Below are 10,000 nucleotides of genomic sequence, written 5' to 3'. Positions count from 1 at the left end.
TGGAAGTCTTTATTGAAGTAGGCGTAGATGACGGGGTTCAGGAGAGAGTTGGAGTAGCCGAGCCAGTTGATGACGTCTCCGAGCCAGTCGGGCATCGAGCACCGCGACTTACAGAACGGCAGCACGAGCGCCACGGTGAAGAACGGCAGCCAGCACAGGATGAAGGTACCCATGATGATGCCGAGCGTCTTCACTGCCCTCCGTTCCCGCGCCAGTGCCGCTTTTCTTTTCGTTTCCGCGCTCTTCCTGTCCTTTTGCTCCAGCAGTGAGGAGTTAGAGAGCGGCAGGATGTGGCGTTTACAGTCTTCTTCTCTCAGTTCCATGAACTCCGGTTTGGGTTTTGTGGCTCCGTTGGCACTGATGCTTACTGTGATCTCATCGTGGTCCGGGATCCTGGCCGACACTCGCCGACGCTTCCCGACGTTTTTCCGGATGCGAAATCTAGCAGCTCTGAAAATGCGTCCGTAAAGCACGAGCATGATGACGAGCGGGACGTAGAAAGCGCCGAACGTGGAGTACACGGTGTACGCTGGATCTTGGCTGATGGAGCATGCGTTGGGATCGGAGCGGTCCTCTGGTTTCCTCCATCCCAACATTGGAGGGATGGAGATGGAGAATCCGACAATCCACGTGAGGCTGATTAACATGGCGGCGCGTTTCGGGGTCCGTTTGTTCACATAGTCGATGGGGTCGGTGATGGTCCAATAACGATCCAGCGCAATGGCACACAGGTGAAGGATGGAAGATGTGCAGCACAAAACATCCAGAGCGATGAACAGATCACAGATCTCTTGACCCAAAGTCCACTTGTCCAGGACCTGATAGAGAGCAGCCATGGGCAGAACCAGAACTGACACCATGAGGTCCGTGACCGCTAACGAGCCAATTAAGTAATTAGCCACATTCTGGAGAGATCGTTCCAGAGCAATGGCGGCGATGACACACGTGTTTCCCAAAATGGCAAAGAGGATGAGTGCTCCGAGCAGCAGAGAGGTGATGAGCTGTGAGGTGAGAGTGGAGCAAAGCTCTCCGAGAACCTCGGTGATGTTCACGCTCACGTTCACGTCCGTCCTCTCCATGCTGCACTCACTCGTCTGAACTCGCCTCGCTCGGTGTGTGTGGACGCATGGCTGTGTGAGCGCTCACACACTGACGCTCCCTCCACTCTGCTCAGTGTGTGTGTGTGTGTGTGTGTGTGTGTGTGTGAGATTTATAGGCGGCGAGTCAGGAGGAGGAGGATTTTACACCCCACAGTGTCGGAGCTGTACATCACCTCCATCTGTAACATTTCCTATTGCAGAAATTATTATTAGAGATATTTTACTCAGGAGCTTCAACCTTCAAACCAACATCTGTAAATAATTTACACTCTTCAATTAACACCTGCATTATGAACACCTGCATTATTAACACCTGCATTATTAACACCTGCATTATTAACACCTGCATTATTAACACCTGCATTATTACACTCATGTGTTTACATGCGCACAGATAATCTGATCTGAGGTCAACAATTATCCAATAAAAACATCGACATTGAATAATCCGATTATTAGACAATGTAAGTTTATTTATACGCCAAATTTACATCCTCAAATTCACCGTGTTTTATATAACTAATGCTAACAAGAAAAAGAGGAAATAAAAGACAAAGTATAGATCTTCATCATCTGTTGGGCATGTTTATTCCAATTAATTAATTAACGATCTTATTTATTTATTTATTTATTTATTTATTTATTTATTTATTTATGTGTAAATGAAACTGCAAAGAAACAAAATGTAGATTAATTAACGTAAATTAATTTAACACAACACACATCAAATGATCACAAAGCAACATTTCCTATTATTATTATTAGTAGTAGTAGTAGTATTACTATTATTATTATTATTAGTATTATTATTATTATTAGTAGTAGTATTACTATTATTATTATTAGTAGTAGTAGTAGTAGTAGGAGTAGTAATAGTAGTATTAGTATTATTAGTATTATTAGTAGTAGTAGTAGTAGGAGGAGGAGGAGGAGGAGTAATAGTATTATTATTATTATTATTATTAGTATTATTACTATTATTATTATTATTAGTAGTAGTAGGAGTAGTAGTAGTAGTATTAGTATTATTAGTATTATTAGTATTATTATTAGTAGTAGTAGTAGGAGGAGGAGGAGGAGGAGTAATAGTATTATTATTATTATTATTATTATTATTATTAGTATTATTATTATTATTATTATTATTATTAGTAGTAGTAGTAATAGTAGTATTATTATTAGTAGTAGTAGTTATAGTAGTAGTAATAGTATTATTAGTACTATTATTATTATTAGTAGTAGTAGTATTAGTAGTAGTAGTAGTAGTAGTAGTAGTAATAGTATTATTATTATTATTATTAATATTATTATTAGTAGTAGTAGTATTATTATTAGTAGTAGTAGTATTATTATTAGTAGTAATAGTAGTAGTAGTAGTAGTAGTATTTGTAGTAGTAGTAATAGTATTATTATTATTATTATTAGTAGTAGTAGTAGTAGTAGTATTAGTAGTAGTAGTAGGAGTAGTAATAGTATTATTATTATTAGTAGTAGTAGTAGTAGTAATAGTATTATTATTATTATTATTATTATTATTATTAGTAGTAGTAGTAGTAATAGTATTATTATTAGTAGTAGTAGTAGTAGGAGTAGTAGTAGTAATAGTATTATTATTAGTAGTAGTAGTAGTAGGAGTAGTAGTAATAGTATTATTATTATTATTATTATTAGTAGTAGTAGTAGTAGTAGTAGTAGTAGTAGTATTAGTAGTAGTAGGAGTAGTAATAGTATTATTATTATTAGTAGTAGTAGTAGTAGTAGTAGTAGTAGGAGTAGTAATAGTATTATTATTATTAGTAGTAGTAGTATTAGTAGTAGTAGGAGTAGTATTATTATTATTAGTAGTAGTAGTAGTAGTAGTATTATTATTAGTAGTAGTAGTAGTAGTAGTATTATTATTAGTAGTAGTAGTAGTAGTAGTAGGAGTAGGAGTAGTAATAGTATTACTTTTGGTTTGTGTTAAAACCACTTTGTTGAGTTTTATTCTTAAAGCTAAAATATACAAATAAATGCACAACATTAACAGTTAAATTGACATTTACATTATTACACTGACATCTGATTATTATTCCGCGTCTACAATAATCAATAATCAGATTATTTAAATGTTCATGTAAACCGCATGTTAAGATATCTGGTAATATCAGATTAAATAATCACAGGTACAGTAAACAATAAACCAGATCAGTCTGATGTTATTTGCCAGATGTGTTACACATGTGAGAAACATGTAACACACTAAACAAATACTAACTATTTACAGATGTGCACAGGATAAATAAATATAAATAAACAAATAAATAAATAAAGCACATCCATGACCTTAATGATATGGTATAAATAATCCATGATAAGAAAGTATAATAGAGATACAGTACATGAACCCTGAATGTGTACAGACAATAAAAATACACTTACACATCATTCTATATAATAATCATCATCTGCGCATTATTCTGCATAAACGTGATGTGTTCATTGTTACAATGTTTAATCAACACCACTACATTGTGTTTGTGTGTGAGTGTGTGTGAATGAGTGTGTGAATGTGTGTGTGAATGAGTGTGTGAATGACTGTAAGTGTGTGTGTGTGTGTGCGTGTATATGAGTGTGTGTGTGTGTGTGTGTGTGTGTGTGTGTGTCTGTGTCTGTGTGTGTGTTCAGCAGTGGATCTGTGCTGCCATCTGCAGGTATAACGGGATAAAGGGTTGAATTCTGCTGTGTCACTGTGAACTTCACTGTTAAAGAAATTGTGTGAATAACCGATTGTAGGAACTGATGCTAAAACTTTCAGTTCTTTCAGTTCTTTCAGTAATATAAGATCATGCGCACTAATCACGTCTCCTCATCAGCTGCACTCCAGCTCAACTGGGGCGAGTCACTTTCCATTATGCAAACTCCTCACTTCCTCCTCAGGTCCGTGAAAAAGAAACTCAAGTTTACGACGAGAGGAACATAAAGCAGTTTAGAGGAAAAACACAGTGAGTATATAAATATAAATCTATAATATATATATATATAACACACAACATATACACTGAAGTATTAAATAAGAATTGTGTGACATTTCACTGTAAACTGTGTGATGACAGAATGTTAGAACATATCGAGTCCATGTAACTTGGATTGTTTTAAAGGGTTATAAATAAATTATGTATTTGTTGGTGTGTGTGTGTGTGTGTGTGTGTGTGTGTGTGTGTGTGTGAGCGTGGAAAGAACTAAACGACTTTGTTCCTACAGTTTCCTGTTTAAATTTTAAAAAGGAAATACAGGATTTTCACTGTGGACTGACTTTTTCAGTACAAATGCAGCTATTACAGTGTTTACATTCAGACTGTAAACAAATTCTACACTGCAGACTGACGTCTGTGTCTCCACCCTGACGTCTGTGTCTCCATCCTGACGTCTGTGTCTCCATCCAGAGGTCTGTGTCTCCACCCTGACGTCTGTGTCTCCACCCTGACGTCTGTGTCTCCACCCTGACGTCTGTGTCTCCATCCAGAGGTCTGTGTCTCCACCCTGACGTCTGTGTCTCCATCCAGAGGTCTGTGTCTCCACCCTGACGTCTGTGTCTCCATCCAGAGGTCTGTGTCTCCACCCTGACGTCTGTGTCTCCACCCTGACGTCTGTGTCTCCACCCTGACGTCTGTGTCTCCACCCTGACGTCTGTGTCTCCATCCAGAGGTCTGTGTCTCCACCCTGACGTCTGTGTCTCCACCCTGACGTCTGTGTCTCCATCCAGAGGTCTGTGTCTCCACCCTGACGTCTGTGGAAACAAAGGCAGCTCTACTGTTTGTGAGATAATGAAACTGAAACTGAGCAGCTTGTGAGGAGAGGACCGAGTGAAAACACAGTGAGTACTGAATATCGAGTTATAATACATAAAAGCTATAAACTTACACTAAGAGAACTGTTTGTATTTTCATGGTTTACTGTATGGAATTAATCTCATGTAAATCCCTGTGTAAATTTTATGCAGGGTTTTATTCAATTTCAAGTCAAAGTTGATCATTTATTATATACACTGTTTATAAGGAAATATGTACAGTCAAATGCTTATGGTGTGGATCAAGTCCATTTCTAAATAATAATAATAATAATAATAATAATAATAATAATAATAATAACAATAATAATAATAATAATAATAATAACAATAATAATATGTATCTACTTTGCAGCTGTATCCTGCAGGGGTTGCCATAACTTTCTTAACAATCCTCTATGGACAATATGACAGCCGGTCAGAGGTAAGCGAGCTCCATGTGAATCAGTGTGATGTGAGAAAAGTGTGTGTAAGGGATTATGGAGGATGTTTTACGGAGCTGGTTCCAGACCAGTTGAGGTGTTTATCATGTTTTCCATTAAGGATTGGCAATCCTGCTTCTGCAGATGGAAATGAAACGTTCAGATCCAAAAATAAATACCAGCTTCTTTGATTTGCGGTGTTGAGAAATGGGAGAAGTTCTCCTCCTGTCTCCTCGTCTGTCTCATGGACTGCTCAGTTCCAATCTTGGTCTCATCCTCCAGGTTCACACACCCCAGGCTGTGTTCTGTGGAAACATGGCTGTTTATAACATTTCCCTTTCATGTAACTGAGATATTGTCCAGACATGGTTCTACAATGGGGTCAATACCACACGTGATGAAGTGCCATGAATCCAACTCTGACAGTGTGCAGCTGTTTAAATACTCTGGACTCACCAACATCTGTTCGTGTTCCACCATCAGTAGGCTTCTAGTTTCATCTTCTCTTGGTCACCTCTTGACACCTGACTGGGTTCCTTATTAATTTCATTAGATTCTGTTCTGGCTCTGAACTTGGAAGCTTGGAAATTCTTCTCACACACGCACCAGAAGTGAAAATCTCACTGCTGTGAGCCATGATTTCCTACAGCAAGTTTGAGAAGTATAACTGCAGCCGTGTTTTATTGTGAGTCTCCAGTGTTCACTGCATATTACTCATAACTACTGACTGACTGAGCATTGCGTTTTTACTCTCAGTACTCATGGGTTTAGTGTTTTATGGGAAAGAAACAGATGCAGGTTCCACACAATGACTCACGAGTCTCATTAAGCCCACGTCTCTCCATTTGATCACCAACTGGGACGCCAGAACCCTGGAACTTTTACCTGGATCACGACCCATGACACACATCTCAGCGGACTTTATCATGGACTTCCTGTAGTTGTAAGATAATAACAATAATTATAAACATGCTGATTTCCATCAGATGTATTTGCTGGAATGAGTGTAATAATTACAGCTGCTATGTAAATCACAGAGAGGAGACGCTGCAGAGATTTAGTTCATTGTCTGTGAGAACTAAAAGACGTTCTACAGCCAGGTACAACCTTTGCTTACTCACATGGACTAATATCCTATTGTATCATCATTTCCTTATAGACTGCAGTGTTGTGATCTCTCAGAGGAAAGCTGTAGAGCTCTGTCCTCAGTTCTCAGCTCCACCTCCTCCAGACTGAGAGAACTGGACCTGAGTAACAATAACCTGCAGGATTCAGGAGTGAAGCTGCTCTCTGCTGGACTGAAGAACCCACACTGTACACTGGAGATACTGAGGTACACACACACACACACACACACACACACACACACACACACACACTCACACACACACTGTACACTGGAGATACTGAGGTACACACACACACACACACACACACACACACACACACACACACACACACACTGTACACTGGAGATACTGAGGTACAGACTCACACACACACACACACACTGTACACTGGAGATACTGAGGTACACACACACACACACACACACACACTGTACACTGGAGATACTGAGGTACAGACTCACACACACACACACACTGTACACTGGAGATACTGAGGTACAGACTCACACACACACACACACTGTACACTGGAGATACTGAGGTACAGACTCACACACACACACACACTGTACACTGGAGATACTGAGGTACACACACACACACACACACACACACACACACACACACACTCACACACTGTACACTGGAGATACTGAGGTACACACACACACACACACACACACACACACACACACTGTACACTGGAGATACTGAGGTACAGACTCACACACACACACACACACTGTACACTGGAGATACTGAGGTCAGATCATCTCTGTATCACTGCACCTCTACACTGGGACAGCCGAGAAAAGAAATGATTCATTACATACAGAAAAAAGTCGTGTCCCTATAAACCAGGGGTGTCCAAACTTTTTTTAGTGAGGGCCAAATACAGAAAAATAAACAAAGGGCCGGGCCACACACTAGAGGTGAAATATTGACACATGAATACGAACAAACAGTTTAGGGTTTAAAATTTAAAATGAATAAAGAACTGTTCATTATTAAAGTAAAAAGTGTGGCATGAATTAAATACAATGTCAGTTGTGTGTGTTTGCAAAGAGTCGGGTTAATAACTGGAACTGCACTGCCCGTGCACTGGAACGAACAGGCCTGTAGGTGGCACGGGGGTCGTAACAGTGTGTCTATTTCTAACTCACCTATAATGTGAAGAACATTGCACTCGGTGGGAGCAGTGATGCTGTCCTTTGGATTGAAGGATGGCTGAAATGTCAGGAGAAAGTTTGGTGGTTGAGACACGAAGGACTTCACAGAGCAGCCATTGTGGTTCTCAATCTGCTTTTGTTCTGATTTAACAGAGAAAATGCTTGTTCACAGATGTATGTTGAGCCGAACAGGCTCATCATTCTTTTCGCGTGGCGTCTCATCAGAGGAAACTTGGCACTATCCAAACTCTGATAGAAATCAAAGAGGGAGAGAAGCTGATGTTGACTCTTCAGAGAATCATCGCATTGCATTTCAATCAGTTCTAACTGCAGACTCTCTTCCACTTCTTCTGCATCCACCAGGGGGTCGAGAACAGCTTGATTTGTTTTTCAGTGACAGAAAAATCTTGGAAACGCTGGTTGAATTCTGTCACGAGAGATGCAATCACAGACACATGTTTCTCCTTTTTAGCAGAAAGGTCGGCCTTTGGAAAAGCAGACTTGATTTCAGACAGCGCAGGGAAGTGTGCAGCATTACAGCTTCGTAGTTGCGTCTCAAACAGGCGGAGCTTTACACAGAAGGCTTTCATGTGCGCATACAGCTGTGGCACCAGCTGTTCTTTGCCTTGTAGATTCTTGTTCAGTGTATTCAGATGATGAGTAAGATCAACTAAAAATGCCAGGTCGGCTAGCCACAGAGGGTCACTCGGTTCATGAAGAGGTCGGCCCTTTTCTTTCATAAACTGATCGATTTCTGATCTCATCGAATAAAACCGCTGCAGCACATAGCCGCGGCTCAGCCAGCGCACCTCAGAGTGGTAGAGTACATCCCCGTATTCAGCATCCACTTCAGAAAGGAAAGCTTGAAATTCTCTGTGGTACAGTCCTCTAGCTCGAATTATGTTGACAGTTTTTACAGCAGTGTTCTTCACATCGCCCAGCTGGACAGTCTTGGCACACAGTGCTTCTTGGTGGATTATACAGTGCATCCTAAAAGCCTCACCTCCGCTCTCTTTTACCTTGGCGCACACCATCGATGCCATTCCTTTACAATCGCCCGTCATGGCCGGAGCTCCATCCGTTGTTACTCCACAGAGTTTGTCCCATTTAAGCCGCATCTTTTCAACTGCCTCTGACACAGCTTCAACAATATCTCTACCCGTCGTTGTGCCTTTTAGGCTCATCATATCAAGCGGCTCCTCAGTACAGCAAAAATTATCCTCTACTCCCCGCAAAAAAATCAACAGCTGCGCAGTGTCTGTAGCATCTGTGCTCTCATCGCATGCTATCGAGTAAAAATCAAAAGCACAAGCTTTGTCGCTCAGCTGAAGTTTCCAGTTAGCTGACAAGTCCTCGATTCTTCGCACCACTGTATTTCTGGATAAGCTCACGTTGTTGAAATCCTGCACTTTCTCCGGGCACATTATTTCTGTGACTTTGATGAGGCACTGCTTTATGAAACCACCGTCTGAGAACGGTTTGCCGTGCTGGGCAATAAGTTTAGCGACTTCATAGCTTGCTGTTGTGGCGTTTAACTGTATTTTCTTTGCACGCAAAAAAAACTGTTGTTGAGCTTGCAGGCTAGCTGCCATTTGCTTGACTTTCTGTGTTCATTCGGCACCGGTGTACGATGTGTAGCTCTGATGTTTGGTTTCATAGTGCCGACGGACATTATAGTCTTTCATCACAGCAACATCTTCATTGCAAATCAAACAGACACACTTTCCATTGATTTCTTTGAAAAAATATTCATTTTCCCACCGTGTTTGAAATCTTCTACACTCACTTGCTATTTTTCGTTTTTTGGGTGCTGCCATTTATGGTGACTCGCGGTAAAAGTTTTTCTTTGCTTAATTTTGTTTAGTAGCGGTAACGGTTGAGAAGCACCGCTTCCGTGGCTGGCTCCATCTAGTGTTGAAACTGAGAAGTGCAACAGAGTCGAGCTCAAGCTTCTTGTGTGGGCCATATTCAATTATATTTTCAGAATTTGCCGCGGGCCAATAAAAACTGGACCGCGGGCCGTAGCTTGGACACCCCTGCTATAAACCAACAGCCGTCTTTAGAAGACACTTCATACAGTGCACTGAGCAAACACGGGGAAGTTGTTCTGAAGAATATTCTCTTCAAGTAAAAAAGTACACAATTTATATTTGTTGTGCTAGAAAATTTCTGCTAATGGGCGTGTCCTGAAACTAAATATGAAGTGTGGATCTCTGCATCAGGAACAGTGTCAGCAGTAGAAATGTTAGCATTAGCATTATGGTGTGTGAATAGTGGCTCTGACAGTTCCTCAACCTCAGCTACATCACTCCAGTTCCTAATCCATCACAACCACTGATGTCTGAGGGACTTG

At 40.5% G+C, this 10,000-nt stretch overlaps 2 protein-coding genes across 6 annotated transcripts in view; one reads left to right on the top strand and one right to left on the bottom strand.

Moving 5' to 3' along the window:
- Positions 1 to 1,178, bottom strand: part of LOC108265150 (5-hydroxytryptamine receptor 1A-alpha-like) — a 1,348-nt gene extending 170 nt beyond the window's left edge. Inside the window, exon 1 of the mRNA XM_017467286.3 lies at positions 1 to 1,178. This exon is cut by the window's left edge and continues 170 nt beyond it. Within this exon, the coding sequence (XP_017322775.1) occupies positions 1 to 1,079 (1,079 nt within the window). The 5' untranslated portion in view covers positions 1,080 to 1,178.
- A 2,379-nt stretch (positions 1,179 to 3,557) lies between these two features.
- The window catches only part of LOC108264942 (ribonuclease inhibitor), a 23,899-nt gene continuing 17,456 nt past the window's right edge, over positions 3,558 to 10,000 (top strand). Inside the window, exons 1-4 of one of the 5 annotated variants that reach the window (XM_053679327.1) lie at positions 3,558 to 4,081; positions 4,523 to 4,953; positions 5,282 to 5,350; positions 6,508 to 6,681. In XM_053679327.1, the coding sequence (XP_053535302.1) occupies positions 5,325 to 5,350; positions 6,508 to 6,681 (200 nt within the window). In that variant the 5' untranslated portion in view covers positions 3,558 to 4,081; positions 4,523 to 4,953; positions 5,282 to 5,324. Of the gene's footprint in view, positions 4,082 to 4,458; positions 4,954 to 5,281; positions 5,351 to 6,507; positions 6,682 to 10,000 lie in introns of all 5 variants that reach the window. The other 4 variants (XM_053679328.1, XM_053679326.1, XM_053679324.1 and 1 more) reach the window with 4 other exon arrangements.

This window comes from Ictalurus punctatus, unplaced genomic scaffold (assembly GCF_001660625.3).
Source record: "Ictalurus punctatus breed USDA103 unplaced genomic scaffold, Coco_2.0 tig00006849, whole genome shotgun sequence".
NCBI classification, from domain to species: domain Eukaryota; kingdom Metazoa; phylum Chordata; class Actinopteri; order Siluriformes; family Ictaluridae; genus Ictalurus; species Ictalurus punctatus.
Note: the sequence above shows the minus strand (reverse complement) of the source record. Positions and strands in the feature narration are given on the sequence as shown.